The following is a 17,591-nucleotide window of genomic DNA, read 5'->3' as shown; positions in this document are numbered from 1 at the left end:
AATCAGTCAAAACAAAGTGAGTGTTTTGTAGTACTGTTAGATGAGAAACGTAGGCACTAATATGTTCATTTTATAAGCTGCCAGCACCTTGCTCTACAGGGGTATAGAAAAGTTTCAAGAGGAAACCAGAGCTTTGCACCTTTACCCATTGTACAGGTCCCTGCACTGTTTAGTTTTTTTCTTTTTTGCCAGGCAACTTTTAATGTGAATCAGACTGCTCAGGAATTCATATTTTGCATTCATCTGTTGCATGTTCTAAATTATCTTAAATTGCAATGGTATGTGTCCACAAACACTTCATTGAATTCAAGATTAGCCTTGTGCGATTGCTGTAGTTTAATATTCCATTATGGATCTAGAATATCATTTTCACTTTAGTACATATCATTGCAAAGCCTCTTAGGCATAACAACGGTGCAAAGAATAACCATGAGTTTTAAACCTGTAGTGCAAACAGCTTAAAGGATAAGTGCAGTTATGGTTTTTTTTTTTGCCCCAGCCCACAGGTGCAGCGTTTACATAATGGTCCTCTCCCCTTGGTCTCAGGACAGCCTCTAGAAGTCTATGGGGCGGCAATGCGCAGGCGCAGCTAGGACAGTGAGACTCGTGGGGATGGAAAATACTGGAGGCAGCAGCTGTGGGGAAAGCTCACATAAAAGTCTAGCCTTTATTTACTATTTTGCATTTTCCACTGTGTCCATGAATAAAGTAAGATTTGTCCTACCTCTAAAGTGGAAGTATAGCTGGAGCTGATTCATAAGAATGCTGGAGCAATAAACAAATGTTAGCCTTCTACAGAAGTTCTTCTGAAACGTAATGTTTATTTAATCATATACCTCCAACAAACTGTTGAACGTAAACAGCATGGCAGGATGTCAATGCCTCTTTTTGTACAGTTTTTTTAACTTGACATTTTGTAAATAAAAGATAACAAATACACATGTACTTTTATTTTTACATGGTAAAATTAATGTTAGAGAAGAAATCAGCCTGACAATTCTTCCTTCAAGCCTTGGGCCCTGTGGGTGAGAAGAAGTTTACATGTCAGAATGGACATAAAAGCAACATCTTTAATAAAAACAATTCTCGGTCAACCTATACAAAACTAATATAAAAACATTACATCATACACTTTTGGTCTGCACATTGAACAAATACGATGGTTATAAGCTGTGCAACTTGTGACAACCTACCTTTGGTTTAAAACAGAACTCTTAGTAGCCATTATACTTTAAACAGTTAATCCTTTTGCTACCAGATTTCTGCACAGAAAAAAAAGCCTGAAGATTCCATAAAATACCCCATAACAGATATTTTTTGTCTGAAAACATACGCTAGAGGAAAAAAGGTGGTAGTTACAATTTTTGGTTAAACAAAATCAGAGCACAAAAATACAATAAATAGCCATATTTTGGTAAAAGATGAGGTTACCCCATGCAACCGAACATGTCAAACCTAAAAAACTGCAAGCACCCATAAAATGGTGACAAACTGCATGTGGCAAGGATTTAGAGCCATGTTTCTCAACCAGGATGCCACAGGACCCAGTTTGCCCTTGATCAAGAGCACAAGTTACTATGGTGTGGGCAGGCTTGCCACCAGCACCATAACCAATAATTCTCTAGTTCCAGGTCACTTAATGTCATTCCTAGCTTGAGTGATGGTGGCTGGCTTACCCTCACCCTGGTACCCTCACCCTGGCAACACATGACTGATCATGGCAATCGGCCTGCAGGGCTCCCCCAGCACTCAGAAGTCTGCATCTTCCTACCTTCCCACACTGTTGGAGCCAAAGTGAGGGCTCAAATATGAAGGGGAGACTGATGTAAAAAAAAAAATGGGGAACATCCCCAATGGGGGTTTAGAGTTATGCAGAAGCCTTTGGTTATATTTTAAAGAACAGATCCTAAAGCAGACCCTTGTAACAAAAGGTTTGTAACATGAACTCTCCCCCCCCCCCCCCCCCTTACAAAAAAGCATAATGGGTTTGTAAGTTATTTGAAAACTTCTTTAGTTTCTACTTTCTCATCTAGGAAAGGGTCATACATAAAAAGGCCTCCTGTCATATCTACATCACATATCCCTGGAGTCACTTTCACATACCTAAAATCCTGCAATATTTAATTTCTCAGCTAAAAAGTGACAAGTCCAGAGCTCCATTTGTGCAAGTGAAGATGTAGCGGGGATCATCTCCAAAATTGTGGATATAAAAAAAAAAAGCCAGCTCAGCATGGGGCTGGGTAAATATACGTGGCAGCACAGTGATCCAGCCATCTCCTTGCAGAGGTTACATCTATTCAATTTGAAGGTACAAGATGCACTTTAATGCTGGTTATTCGCCTTTCCTTAGTGGTGTCCAGGGTCTGAGGAAAGAAGAGCCAATAACTGGCTTTCCAGTTACAGGGGACATTTACACTCATAAAGAGGGCACTGATCATCAGTGCAGCCTAATCAGCAAAGGAAAAAAATTACCTATTTATAAAGTTTTGTAACAGAAACTAAGAAAAACGTTTGGTTAAACAACATGTCTATTCTTCCCTACTGTGTGCAATTTTGCACAGAGCAGCCCCAATCCTTCTCTTCTCATGTCCTTTTACTAGCGCTCTGGGATCCTTCCCCCCTGCAGAGTGTCGCTTTGGGGGGGGGGGGGTGGCTTATTCTAGAATTTCTTACAGGCATGCATTAAATTGCATGAAGGTTAAAAAAAAAAAAAAATCTTTAGTCATTACAATTACTTTAAAGCAAACCTATGCTTTACCCATGCAAGGATGGAAGGAAACTTCCCCGCCAGGGGTTCAATATGCAAAAAAAAAAAAAAAAAAGGGGGGTGGCAAGATTGCATGACCTATCAGAGTCACACGGTGATGGCTCTCCTCCAATCACTGAGCTCTCTGCTGCATTGTAATTATGATGTGTTACAGCACTATTAGAGAGGAGATCCTCTTGAGTTTGCAGCTCACTATATTTTTTATTTTTATGCACTACCACTGACTCCACTCCGCAGCCCAGATGGATAGGCCATAAAATGCAGGGCCTTGAAAAAGTATTCATACCCCTTGAAAATTTTCCACATTTTGTCATGTTACAACCGAAAAACCTAAATGTATTTTATTGTGATAGACCAACACATAAGGGGCACACTGAAGTGGAAGGAAACATGATACATGGTTTTCAAAAATTGACAAATATCTGAAAAAGGTGTGGCATACATTTGTATTCAGCCCCCCCTGAGTCAATACTTTGTAGAACCACCTTTCCCTGCAATTACAGCTGCAAGTGTTTTTGGAGATGTCTCTACTACCAGCTTTGCACATCTAGGAGTGACATTTTTGCCCATTTTTCTTTGCAAAATAGCTCAAGCTCTGTCTGATTGGATGGAGAATGTCTGGACAGCAATTTTCAATTATTGCCACAGATTCTCAATTGGATTTATCTCTGGACTTTGACTGGGCCATTCTAACACATGAGTAAGCTTTGATCCAAACCGTTCCATTGTAGCTCTGGCTGTATGTTTTGAGGTGTTGTCCTGCTGGAAGGTGAACCTCCGCCCCAGTCTCAAGTCTTTTGCAGACTAACAGGTTTTCTTCTAAGATTTCCCTCTATTTGGCTCCATCTATATTACCATAAACTGACCAACTTCCCTGCCCCTGCTGAAGAAAAGCATCCCCACTAGCGCAAAAAAAAACGAATAGATTATGAAAATAGTTGTCAACTATTTTCATAATCAATTAGTTGGTCAGCCAATTAGGTGGCCTGCATACAGAATGCATTATTTGTTTACATATCAGGAAATACAATGAAGCACACCCTCTATACATGTCAGAAGACAAAAGTGCAGCTCAGTACACCATCCATACATGCCAGTAAGTGCCTGAGAACTTGTAAAGGTGAGGAGCAATGGCTCCTGGGAAATTTAGTCCTGGGCAGGAAGTGAGTGGTTGCTATAGGGGCACTCTATACTATACAGGTTGCTACAGGCACTCAGAAGGCAGGAGGAGCCAGAAGCGTCAGTTGGGGACCCCAAAAGAGGAGAGAATCAGAGCTGCTCTGTGCAAAAACCATTACAGAGTAGGCAAGTATAAAATGTTTGTTGTTTAAAAACAAACATGTAAAAATCATAATTTTTTTTTGCTAGAAAATTACTCAAACCCCCCCCCCCCCAAAAAAAAAAAATATATATATATATTTTTTAGCAGAGACCCTAGGAAACAAAATGACGGTCATTGTAACTTTATGTCACATGGTATTTGCGCAGAAATTTTTCAAACGTGTTTTTATTGGGAAAAAAAAAAAAAAAAAAAGTTAGCCCAATTTTTTTGTATAATGTGAAAGATGATGTTATGCAGAGTAAATAGATACCCAACATATCTCATGCTTTAAAATTGCGCACACTCGTGGAATGACGCTTTACATATGTGGCCGTGACGTAGGCATGCGTTTACCTCTACGTGTGAGCACGCAGGGACGGGGGGCACTTTACATTTTTTTTAGTGTTTTTTATTTTTATACCCTCCCTTTCACTTTTTTTCAGATCACTTTTATTCCTATTGCAAGTGTAAACATCCTTTAATAGGAATAGTGCATGACAGGTCCTCTTTATAGAGCGATCTGGGGTCAATAAGACCTCTGGAAAATCTCTCCTACAGGCTGAAAAGCCTGAAATTTAAAAAGAAAAAATAAAATAAAAAACCCAAACACAATCTCGGCTATCCAGCCGAGATTGCGGCAGTATTGAAAACTGCCAGGCCATGCATGACATCATACTGTCGCACCTGCCGGGGACTGTCTGGTCCTCAGCAGTCTCTATGGTGCAGATTGCTTCTCCGGCTCGCCGATCAAAGCCCTGGAGGATGTCCCCTCCCACCGCCTGTAAGAACAATCAAGTGATTGTCCTTATGGAATCGCCAGCTTCAGGCATCAGTCAGATATCCCCACTAAATGCCCAGGACGTCATGTGACATCCAGTGGTTAAAGACTGTGCAGGGAAGAACAGCATCTGAACCCAGAGAAGGTAGAGGTTGATAGACAGGAGGTAATATAAGGAGTTACAATTACAAGTAAACTTTTACCAGTATTTAAATAAAAAAAAAAAAAAAAAAAAAAAAGGCTCAGCTTTAAGTACTACTTTCATATATAAGATTTAGATCTCTTTTCCACCCTATAGGATATAAGTAATATATATTATTACTTTCATGGTGTGACAGTATAAGTAAACCCCTTATAGTAGCGAATATCTGCTCTTGATACTATTAAGGGTGAAATCTTTTTTTTTTTTAACCCCATAATGACAGGTGATAAAAAAAAAAAGCATGCTGCTGCTGCTACTACTACTACTACTACTACTTTGTCTTAGACCTCGTTCACACCTATGCATTTTTTGCAGAAACGCACTACAGTTCATTTAACATGGTTTCCTAAGGGACACATTCATATCTGCCTTTTTCAGCCGCTGCATATATAAAAAGGGGTCAGGGACTTTTTTCAATGCAAAACGGTGCTTTTTTGGTACAAGAGACTTCAATGGAGAAGTCGCAGAAAAGCATCTAGTGCATTTTTGCCGTGATTTGCTTTTTTTTTAATCTGCCCAACAACAAATTGGCCAAAAAAAAAAAATGAAAAAACACTGCAGAAAACAGTTTACAAGCAAACTGCATAGGTATGCTTGACCATACACGTATCAATTTTCAGACAAAAATATTCATATGAAAAAAAAAAAAAAATATATCACTGAATGAAAAAACGTGGTTTGAAAAATTCCACTTGCTTTTAGCATTCAGTTTTAAAATTAATGTCATTTCTGAACAAAAAACACATACACTGTCTGAAACTTCCTTTGACCAAGTTGTTCATTCTGCTCCTTCGAATTTTCCCGTCACGACAACGTACATAGATTTGACCCCACTAACTATTAGAAAATCAAACGAATGTTCTTAACCACTTAAGCCCCGGAGGATTTTCCTGCTAAAAGACCAGGGGGTATTTTGCGATTCGGCACTGTGTGACTTTAATGGACAATTGCGCGGTCATGCGACGCTGTACCTAAACGAATTTGACGTCCTTTTTTTCCCACAAACAGAGCTTTCTTTTGGTGGTATTTGATCACCTGTGCGATTTTTACTTTTTGCGCTATAAACAAAAAAAGCGTAAATTTTGCAAAAATAACAATATTTTTCAAATTTTTTTATATGAAATTCCCCCCCCAAAAAAAAAAAAAAAAAATGTAAAAATCAAAATTTAACATTTTCTGCCAATTTGTTTTATCCTACCTATGTTTGGTAAAAAAAAAAAAAAATAGCAAAAAGCGTATTTTTATTGGTTTGCGCAAAAGTTATCGCGTTTACTAACAAAGGGAAAGATTTGTCATTTTTGTTGTTTTTTTTTTAACGCGTCATGGCGGCGATCTGCGATTTTTTTTGCGGTACTGCGACATTGTGGCGGACAGATCGGACCCTTGACTGACACTTTTGGGGTTACCAGTGACATTTCTACAGTAATCAGTGCTATAATATATATATATATATATATATATATATATATATATATATATATATTATATATTATATAATATACACATATACACACGCATACTGTTACTGTAAAAATACACTGGTAGTGAAGGGGTTAACTTTATTTGGGAGGGAGGGGCTGTGTGTCCCCCTAGGGGCGTGCTTTCTACTGTGATTGGCTGTGGCTGGAGCCGTAAGGACACTGATCAACGGATCTACATAGTAGATCCGTGTGATCAGTGTCTTTACACCGAGGAGAATGACAGGTGGCTTGTTTACACAAGCCGCCTGACTTTCTCCCTCTCCCCCGCCGATCGCCGAGTGACCGGCGGACATCGGGTCCGCCAGTCACACGCGCGCGGGGGGTCCGTGACCGCGCGGGCGCGCGCTCGCTCCCCAGACCCTCCCAGGCTAGTGACGTTAATTAAACTGGCAGGGGCTGACCGCCGCAGTAAATCTACTTGCGGCGGTCGGCAAGCGGTTAAAGGTTTTTTTTGTTGAAGGAAGACATTGTGTTTGTATGGTCAGCATAAGTGACAGCAGGCACAGGTAGCTTTTATCAAGCCACCTGCCTAAGACAAGGGAGTCTGTCCTACATAATATATTACAGTAATGTTTGAAAATCTGCAAAAACAGCCCTTCATTTTGTTTCCTTAAATAAAAAATGTGATCTCTGAGTCTGATGATATTTACCTCTAATAGTGTATACAGTATCTCTCTTCTGTCCCTTATTTCAGAGTGGATTAGACATTGTTATCCCCTAATCATATACCTGGTTATTTATATTTACCACTGCATATAGATATTTAGGAATGAATTGCCCTTTTTTTTTTAAACAAAACAAAAAAAACATTACATATCAACCAAACTAAGATTAACTAACAGATTATGAAAATAATAGTTAGTTGCAGCCCTAATCCCCTCCACATGATGCTGCCACCACCATGCTTCACGGTGGGGATGGTGTGTTCAGGGTGATGTGCAGTGTTTGTTTTCCACCACACATAGCGTTTTACTTTTAGGCCAAAAAGTTCAACGTTGGTCTCATCTGACCAGAGCACCTTCTTCCACATGTTTGCTGTGTCCCCCACATGGCTTCTCACAAACTGCAAACAGAACTTCTTATGGCTTACATTTAAAGCGGTTGTAAACAAAAAAAAAAAAAAAACCTGCAAGACAAAGGCATAATGAGCTAGTATGCATCGCATACTAGCTCATTATGTATTACTTACCTTAGAACGAAGCCCTGACACGGACCCCCGGACATCGCTGCGGGCGCTGCCATGATCCCTCGGCGTCTCTTCCGGGTTCGGGGGCTCCGTGCCGGTTTAGGAGATATTAATTGTACCTACAGGTAAGCCTTATTATAGGCTTACCTGTAGGTAAAAGTATCAAAAAGCGGGATACTACCGCTTTAACAATGGCTTTCTTCTTACCACTCTTCCATAAGGCCAGATTTGTGGAATGCAAGACTAATAGTTGTCCTGTGGACAGATTCTCCCACTTGAACTGTGGATATCTGCAGCTCCTCCAGAACTACCATGGGCCTCTTGGCTGCTTCCCTGATTAACGCCTGGCCTGTCAGTTTAGGTGGACAGCCATGTCTATGTAGTTGCAGTTGTGCCATACTCTTTCCATTTTAGGATGATGGGTTGAACAGTGCTTCGTGAGATGTTCAAAGCTTTGTTTTTATAACCCAACCCTGCTTTAAAAACTTCTCCACAACTTTATCACTGAGCTGTCTGGTGTATTCCTTGGCCTTCATGATGCTGTTTGTTCACTTGGGTTCTCTAACAAACCTCTGAGGGCTTCACAGAACAGCTGTATTTATACTGAGATTAAATTATACACAGATAGAGACTCTATTTACTAATATGGTGACTTCTGAAGGCAATTGATTCCACTAGATTTTAGTTAGGGGTATCAGAGTAAAGGGGGCTGAATACAAATGCACGCCACACTTTTCAGATAATTGTAAAACAAAATTGAAAACCATTTATTTTCCTTCCACTTCACAATTATGTGCCACTTTCTGTTGGTCTATCACATAAAATCCCTATAAAATACATTTATGTTTTGGGGAAGGGCAGGGCAGTTTAGATCAGGGTAGGAATTGAATCGGAATGGGCTCTTCCTTTAAATTTAAGCTAGGGGCTGCCATTACTCCCACTGATATACTATAGAACAGACTTACATGCAATGGTCAATTTTGCAGACAGCCATGTCATTCATATTTGATGCATTTGCTGTGCGGTCTGTGCAAAATGTACATCAGATAAATGTAATATTTAAAACTTCATTGGCACAAAACATCTGCAGTACTGGAACTTTATTATAAAACAAGATTTCACCGCATTACCAATTGTTGTGTATTGACTAGTTTCAATGGACTCTTCAGTCCCCTCCATATACATGTATAAGGAAACCAAGACCAGCCCACAACACATTCCAACCAAGACACTTACCTCTATTGCTCTGTTACTGCCTTTTGCTTCTTGGGTTTTAATTTAAAGAAAAGGATGATTGCAGCTATGGCTCCATATGTGGCTAGCACACACTGAAAGAAAAAGAAAATATTAAAGATGGATACACAACTTTTCAGTTCTGGTGCTTTTTTTTTCTACTTACATTCCTCCTGCCAATCAAAGTGTAGGAATTGAAGTGTTTCTGTATGCCGGTGAACTGGTAGTTTCCTGAATCGTGTCCTCCTGCCATGTTCTAGTCCCTAGACAGAAAATAATGCGGCTCACTTGTAAACTGATTTTTAAATGGGCATTACAGTTCAACACAAAAGTTCTATATTGCAGATTGCCAGTCATTCGCTGTGGTGGCTGCATTCGTTTCCTTATTTTAAGCTTTTTTCCCCGGTGACCTGGCTAGTAACACACTCTGTATTAAGAGTGCCCCCATTCTGGATGAAGGAGCACAGGGGGCACCTTTGAACAGCAGAATGGTCCGTCTTGGGACGAGGACAGTGTTCGATGTACTAGCAGATTTTAAATACACTAACAACCCCAAGCCAAACTCCAGCTCTTATTGCATATTCAGTTACAGCCACAGGTTGTTTTCCCCTTTTGGGATTACGTTTTTACTTACCCGATTCTCAGGTCCCCCAGCAGATACCACTCCCACCATGCTCCAGCAGTTGACCATCCCTTTACGTACATGCATCCATGAACCCTGCATTGGTTTTGATGACATCAGCACCCTAGGCCACTGTAGCGTGGAGAAGACACTGCAGGCAATGATCATCCATTTACATCTGTGTCCATTATTTTTAAATGGATCTTCACCCTTTTCCAATCATTCCACCCCTCCTCCCATTCTGCCAAAGTATCACTTTTTTTTTTTTTTGCAAAAAAAGTCCAGGCCCCGCCTCCCCATGCACATCACTTGCCTTAGGTGAATGACAGGCACACTGCCCGCTATGCCTCTCTGTATATACACGTCCCATATCCTAAGAGTCCCCCTGAACCCCGGAAGAGCTGGTGGGCCTCAATGACGTCAGAGAGAACATGGCAGCGCAAGACAAAGGGGTGGCAGACATGAGAGGATCTCAGTGGGACAACACTTATTTTAAAGGAAGGGCGAGTATCTGAAATTAGCAGATACTACCTTCAGTTAAGCAGGGGAGGTGAGGTGAGGGGACAGGGAGGTCTGCTTTAAAGGGAACAAGGCTGTGCCCTTTTCCATTTAGATGGATCTGAAGAGATGTCGCCTGTGACTGAACTGATGATCCTCTAACTCAGGGGTCTTCAAACTATGGCCCTCCAGGTGTTCAGGAACTACAATTCCCATCATGCCTAGTCATGTCTGTGAATATCAGAGTTTTACAATGCCTCATGGGATGTGTAGTTCCACAACAGCTGGAGGGCCGTAGTTTGGAGATCCCTGCTCTAACTGCTCACATCACTGCGCTTTACAAAGTCCTGCATGATGCATCTTTAGTGCCCAGTTTCAAAAACACTCCCCCCATTATAATCAATGGAAACACACCAAAAGCACACCACGGTGCGTTTGAGTCAATTCATTTTTTCTTCCCCAGGCGATCAGGTCTGAAAACATATCTAAAGCACAAATGCACGGTGTAGAAAAAGGCAGCGATCAGTTAAAGTCCGAAGCATCGCATGCCAGCGCGTTATAACAAGACTTCCCTGAAAACCAAAGTGGTGCGCTGTCACAGCTGAAGACGCTTCCATTTTCACCTGGTCTTCCTTCCGGCTTTGTGGATATGAATGGCCTAGCTGGCGATGACTTCACTTCACGCATGCGCGCAGGAGTCACTGTTTACAGCGCGGCTCTGGAGGAATAGCACATGTACGCCATTCCTTCAGAACGCATGCGGCGGTGACGTTGCCGGCTGCATCTAAAGTACATATATCCTAAACGGTGCATGTTTAGGAGATATTTACTGTACCTATAGTTAAGCCTTAATAGAAGCATAGCTATAGGTAAAAGTCATACAGGAGAGTTTACTCCAAATTTAACACAATGCACTAAGAATGCAATATGTGTTTTAAGGCATAGCACAATTTACAGGCCCTTAGACCTCATTCACACACAGTGATGTAATCCATGCGGGACGGCCTCGCACCGGCATTAGGGGGGGGGGGTGAATAGGTGTCACCGGACGGCCTCGCACTGGCATGGGGGGGATGAATAGGTGTCGTCGGACGGCCTCGCACCGGCATGGGGGGGTGAATAGGTGTCGCCGGACGGCCTCGCACCGGCATGGGGGGGGGGGGGATGAATAGGTGTCGCCGGACGGCCACGAACCGGCATGGGGGGGATGAATAGGTGTCGCCGGCAGGCCACGCACCGGCATGGGGGGGGGGGATGAATAGGTGTCGCCGGACGTCCATGCACCGGCATGGGGGGGGGGGATGAATAGGTGTCGCCGGACGGCCACGCACCGGCATGGGGGGATGAATAGGTGTCGCCGGACGGCCTTGCACCGGCATGGGGGGGGGGGGGGGATGAATAGGTGTCGCCGGACAGCCTCGCACCGGCATGGGGGGGTGAATAGGTGTCGCTGGACGGCCTCGCACCGGCATGGGGGGGGGGGATGAATAGGTGTCGCCGGACGGCCTCGCACCGCCATGGGGGGGGGATGAATAGGGGGTCATCGGACGGCCTCGCACCAGCATGGGGGGGGGATGAATAGGGGGTCATCGGACGGCCTCGCACCAGCATGGGGGGGGATGAATAGGTGTCGCTGAACGGCCTCGCTTACCGACATGGGGGGGATGAATAGGGGTCATCGGACGGCCTCGCACCGGCATGGGGGGGATGAATAGGGGGGTCATCAGACGGCCTCGCACCGGCATGGGGGGGGATGAATAGGTGTCGCTGGATGGCCTCGCACCGGCATGGGGGGGGGGGGGGGATGAATAGGTGTCGCCGGACGGCCTCGCACCGCCATGGGGGGGGGATGAATAGGGGGTCATCGGACGGCCTCGCACCAGCATGGGGGGGGGGGATGAATAGGGGGTCATCGGACGGCCTCGCACCAGCATGGGGGGGGGATGAATAGGTGTCGCTGAACGGCCTCGCTTACCGACATGGGGGGATGAATAGGGGTCATCGGACGGCCTCGCACCGGCATGGGGGGGATGAATAGGGGGTCATCAGACGGCCTCGCACCGGCATGGGGGGGATGAATAGGGGGTCATCAGACGGCCTCGCACCGGCATGGGGGGGGATGAATAGGGGGTCATCAGACGGCCTCGCACCGGCATGGGGGGGGGGTGAATAGGGGGTCATCGGATGGCCTCGCACCGGCATGGGGGGGATGAATAGGGGGTCATCGGACGGCCTCGCACCGGCATGGGGGGGGGGTGAATAGGGGGTCATCGGATGGCCTCGCACCGGCATGGGGGGGATGAATAGGGGGTCATCGGACGGCCTCGCACCGGCATTAGGGAAGGACCAATGTCGCCAGACAGCCTCGCCAATATAAAACACAACCCTGACAGGGTATGGATTACATCTCCCTGAGTGAATGATCCCTTACAGAGGAAAGGAGCAGCAGCAGACTGATGGGGTCATCTCTCTGCTCTCTCCTGTCATAGTGGGAGACTCGCACAGCTGTGCCGAGCTATGGGGGAGGAGTGCGGACCTTTCCAGGGATCAGAAGGTTTATTATACATGAATTGTCAACCTGGAGGTCAGCCTGGTGCAATGCTGGGAAGCACCAATACCAGGAAGGCCCGCTTAGTTAGCGTCAGCCTTGCTAGAGGAGTAGAGAACAGAGGGTGACTACACATACCGGGAACTGTCCAGCATGCCCACAGCTTTGTCCTCCCCCACACCCAGCCCCGTCCATCCAGCTACTCACTTCTCTGTGTACAGCAATGGTAAACCGTGTCCTTCACCGACCACTACTGCGACTGCTGTGCCCGGCCTCCGGCTTTCAAGTGTTCGCTGCCTCTCATTGGCTGCCCTAGCTGCCTATCATACCGTTCTAGGCTATTATTGGCTGAAACCCTTGCTTCGGTATCCAAGCCTGGCAAGGTCACACCATTGACGCACCCTCGTGACAGGAAGTTCCCTTTACGTAGAGCCTCCCAATAGTTGTACTTCCGGGTGAAATGCCAGGCTGCCACACGTGGGTATGATCGGTGGTGTGTGTCTGTAAGAAAGGTGTATAGTGACTGGTGAGATCGCGGTGTTCTTGTCACCCGGGGTGAGTAGTGAGTTGCCGTCATTTGCTCTCCATAAGAAGTGCATGGTAGACTAGTGTCCAGTACTATGGTCTTCTGACACTGTGATTCCTACTTATCCATATCCATCGATCTCTGTGCGCAGAACTAGGCTTTTATTTATTGGGTTAGCAGATGAGCAAGACCCGAGCAGGGTGTTTCATTGCACACTAACTGAAAGAAAAGGCAGAACTTTTTTTCCCCATCTGTTTCCCATTGGGGAGATTTCCCTTCACTTCCTGTCCTATAACCAAAACAGGAAGTGATACATTTCCCCTAATTGCTGGTTGTCATCCTAAGTTTGTGTCCCCATTGGAAGATTTCCCCTTTAGTACATATCTGGCCACATGCAAAATCATCTACATAGATGTCCCAGTCCACTGATGATAGCAAATTAGGGCCACTGGAGGGCTGGAGAAGTTCCAGGACCCCATGGGTATAGGGCGAAAGTGATGTCATCTTGGGGACAAAACGCCTCTACATCTCCTCCAGCCCTGTCCTGTGAGCACGCCCAGCGGGCCTGATTTGCTATCATTGGCAGACCAGAACACCTATGTAGATTATTTTGCATGTGGCCAGATTTGTACTGTGAGTTCAAGCATTTTTTAAACTGTCCTCTAGATGGCGTTTTCCCTTTCTACTAGAGCTGCATGATTAATCATTAAAAAAATCACAATCTCGATTCAACCCCCTCACTATCTTAATCCGGCATTTCCACGATTCATGTTTAAAAAAATAAACGGCAACTGGCAAAGTTTATCAAAACATTGCTCAGCCCTAAGATAAAAAGAAACATTGTATCATTTGGTTCTTTTAGATCAAAGGGATAAAGTTTGCCTGTAAATGAGGGTAGTTTAACCACTTAAGCCCCGGAAGATTTTACCCCCTTCCTGACCAGGGCCTTTTTTGCGATTCGGCACTGCGTGACTTTAACGGACAATTGCGCGGTCATGCGACACTGTACCTAAACGAATTTGACGTCCTTTTTTCCCCACAAATAGAGCTTTCTTTTGGTGGTATTTGGTCACCTGTGCGGTTTTTACTTTTTGCGCTATAAACAAAAAAAGAGCGTAAATTTTGCAAAAATAACAATATTTTTTACCTTTTTTTTATATGAAATTCCCAAAAAAAATGTAAAAATCAAAATTTTTTTAACATTTTTGGCCAATTTGTTTTCTGCTACATATTTTTGGTAAAAAAAAATCGCAAAAAGGCATATTTTGATTGGTTTGCGCAAAAGTTATTGCGTTTACTAACTAAGGGCAAGATTTCTGTCATTTTTGGTGGGTTTTTTTTAACGCGTAATGGCGGCGATCTGTGTTTTTTTTTTTTTTTTTTTGTGGTAATGCGACATTGCGGCGGACAGATCGGACCATTGACTGACATTTTTGACACTTTTGGGGGTACCAGTGACATTACTGCAGTAATCAGTGCTATACATATGCACTGTTACTGCAAAATGACACTGGCAGGGAAGGGGTTAACTTTATTGGGAAAGGAGGGGTTAAGTGTGTCCCTAGGGGTGTGCTTTTTACTGTGATTGGACATGGCTACTGGTGTAGGAACAGTGATCAACGGTCCTACATGGTAGAACCGTATGATCACTATTCCTACACAGGGGAGAATGACAGGCGGCTTGTTTACATCAGCCGCCTGCCTTTCTCCCTTCACGGCGGACGATCGCGAGTGACTTCCGAGGGAACGAGCCGGGGCTCGCCCGCTATTGGCTCACAAGCGACAGGCTAGTGACGTATATATACGTCACTTTGCCTGGCCGGGGCTGACCGCCTCAGTATATGTACTTGCAGCGGTCGGCAACCGGTTAACCACTTAAAGTGATTGTAAAGTCTTGTGTGTGTGTGTGTGTGTGTATGTGGGTTTTTTTTTGTTTTTTTTTAATAAACATGCTATACTTATCTTTTCTGTGCAGTTGGTTTTGCACAGGGCAGCCCAGATCCTCCTCTTCTCAGGTCCCTCTTCGCTGCTCCTGGCCCCTCCCTCATGTCTAGTGCCCCCCACAGCAAGCAGCTTGCTATGGGGGCACCCGAGACATGCTGCAGCTCCGTGTGTCCATTCAGACACCATGCTGCTGTTCGGACCCGCCCTCTCTCTTTCCTGATTGGCTAACATACTTTGACAGCCGCGGCAACCAATTGCACTGTGGCTGTGTCTCAGCCAATCAGGAGAGAGCATCCTGGATGGCAGAGGGACTCGTGGACATCGCTGGAAAGAGATGGGGCTCAGGTAAGTATTAGGGGATACTGGGGGGGGGGGGGGCTGCCACACCCAGAAGGTTTTTTATCCTAATACATAGAATGCATTAAGATCAAAAAACCTTCTGACTTTACAACTCCTTTAAAGACCAGTTCTTTTTCTGACACTTGTTGCTTTACAAGTTAAAATCCAGTATTTTTTTGCTAGAAAATTACTTAGAACCACCAAACATTATATACATTTTTTTTTAGCAGAGGACCTAGAGAATAAAATGACGGTCGTTGCAATATTTTATGTTACTGTATTTGCACAGCGGTCTTTCAAAAGCAATTTCTTTGGGGAAAAAAAAACCACAATGAATAAAAAAAATAAATAAATATTAAAGTTAGCCTGATATTTACTGCATATGCTGCCGATGACATCATCTAGGCATGCTCTCTGGAAGGAACGGCTACCCATGCCGTTTCTTCGGAGCCCCATGCTGTGACCAGTGGCTCCCATGCGCATGTGCGAGAGTGACGTCACCCAGCTCCGACCAGTCACACAGCCTGAGTTCCGGAAACTTGGAAGGAAGATGGGCGAAGATGGATGCAGCCTCCAGCAGTGACAGCGAGGGCTTACATTGCAGGTAAGTTTCACATAATATGTTAGTATGCGATGCATACTAGCACATTATGCCTTTACTTTGCAGGTAATGGAAAAAAAGCCAGCACTTTACTTCCTCTTTAAGCTAATGCTTACTAAGACTGTGAGGACCTCTATCTGACCCCTTACTTCAAGGATAAGTTTACCTTTTGTAACATTCTACACCCATATTCAGGGTGTACCATGTAACATTCCGAACAGACCGGCCCCGCACCTCCCCAGTCTTGCAGCTAGCGGGGCTCCACCTGTCCTGTGAATGGAAACTTCAAGGCCCGACAGCCTTTGCAGCTGTTGGCTGTTAGTTTTTAATGAACTACCATGGTGCGGGGGAGCACCGTGGTAGTTCATTTGCTTATCCTGTCATTGTATCTGCTTGGCCGTATGGGATGTCATGTATGGGGAAACGGATACACTGGCAGATCTGCTGGAGACCTGCATGACATCAGCAATCTACTGATCGCTGGTGCAATGCTATCTATACAGGCTCAAAAAAATGCACTTTTTTTCCCCCCGCAAAAAAATGTGCATTTCATTTTTATTTTTTTTTCTAAAAAATTATCTTATCCTGTAAGAATTAGGGCGCAGGAATGTAAAAAAAACACTGTTTGTTTATTGTTCTTTCCTCATTAAATGTCCAGTTTTATTACATTTCTGCACCCTCACTGTTCTTATCTGCCTTTGTATTGAGTTGCTTCTCTTAAGGGGTATGCCTGTTTTAAAATTCATGTCAAATCTTATGGTACAGCGCTGCATTCAATCTACAATGCATATTGAATGCAGCGTGGCAAAAATTTGATGAACTGTATAAAATTCAAAGCGTGTGGAGCATGCAAGCAGCAGCAAAGATAAGAAATAGACACATTAACATTTTGGCATCATTTTTTGGTTAAAAGGAATAGTGATTGCGAATAGGGTTTTTTTAATTTTACATTTTGTTTTAAAATGATGTTTTGCAAGAATAGGGTCGCTTTACAGTAATTTAAAACCCGCAATGTATTTTAAGCAAATGTATTTTCACTTACTTGGGAAACCTTTCCCAGTGCATTTGGTTAATTTCTGTGCCAATTGCCTGCATGTTTGAAACGTCCTGTCTGGGGAGCACATTCAATGTAACAACTCACAAGTAACTGTCCATCTATTGGCTTTGAGAATGTGGAAGCAAGGGAATGGCTGTCATTCCTAAACTTCAGGGCTGCATGCTTGTATGAATGCAGACAGCTCCTGCCCAGGACTGGAGTAACTCCTTGGGACCCTGTAAGGCAGGGGTGGGGAACCTTTTTTCTGCCAAGGGCCATTTGGATATTTAGAACATCATTTGGGGGTCATACAAAATTATCAACGTAAAAATGTGCCTGTTATGTGGTCAAACATTTAATAAACTCACCCCTAGTGTGACGGCTGGAACTGCTTCTCTTTGGTGAGGTGTGTGATGTTATATGGTATTGATGATGTTGCTACTTGCAACTGGTTTTCCAGGTTTGTGTTGGTCAGTCTGGAGCGCAGCCGACCCTTTGCGACGGTAAGT

At 44.1% G+C, this 17,591-nt stretch overlaps 1 protein-coding gene across 1 annotated transcript; it reads right to left on the bottom strand.

Moving 5' to 3' along the window:
• Positions 1–661: 661 nt before the first annotated feature.
• Positions 662–9,251, bottom strand: ATP5MK (ATP synthase membrane subunit k). Its single transcript, XM_082268342.1, has 3 exons — positions 9,135–9,251; positions 8,972–9,063; positions 662–1,019 (listed from the first exon to the last, which is right to left on the bottom strand). The coding sequence occupies exons 1-2, from the start codon at positions 9,219–9,221 to the stop codon at positions 8,974–8,976; spliced, it is 177 nt and encodes a 58-aa protein (XP_082124468.1). The 5' UTR covers positions 9,222–9,251; the 3' UTR covers positions 662–1,019; positions 8,972–8,973.
• Positions 9,252–17,591: the final 8,340 nt, after the last annotated feature.

Source organism: Pelophylax lessonae (genome assembly GCF_965119305.1).
Source record: "Pelophylax lessonae genome assembly, chromosome: 9".
Taxonomy (NCBI): domain Eukaryota; kingdom Metazoa; phylum Chordata; class Amphibia; order Anura; family Ranidae; genus Pelophylax; species Pelophylax lessonae.
Note: the sequence above shows the minus strand (reverse complement) of the source record. Positions and strands in the feature narration are given on the sequence as shown.

Coding starts and splice junctions, on each gene's coding strand:
- ATP5MK (XM_082268342.1), bottom strand. CDS start 9,221: ATGGCAGGAGGACACGATTCAGGAAACTACCAGTTCACCGGCATACAG. Junction 9,064..9,134: donor CTTTGATTGGCAGGAGGAAT/GTAAGTAGAAAA, acceptor TTTTTCTTTCAG/TGTGTGCTAGCCACATATGG.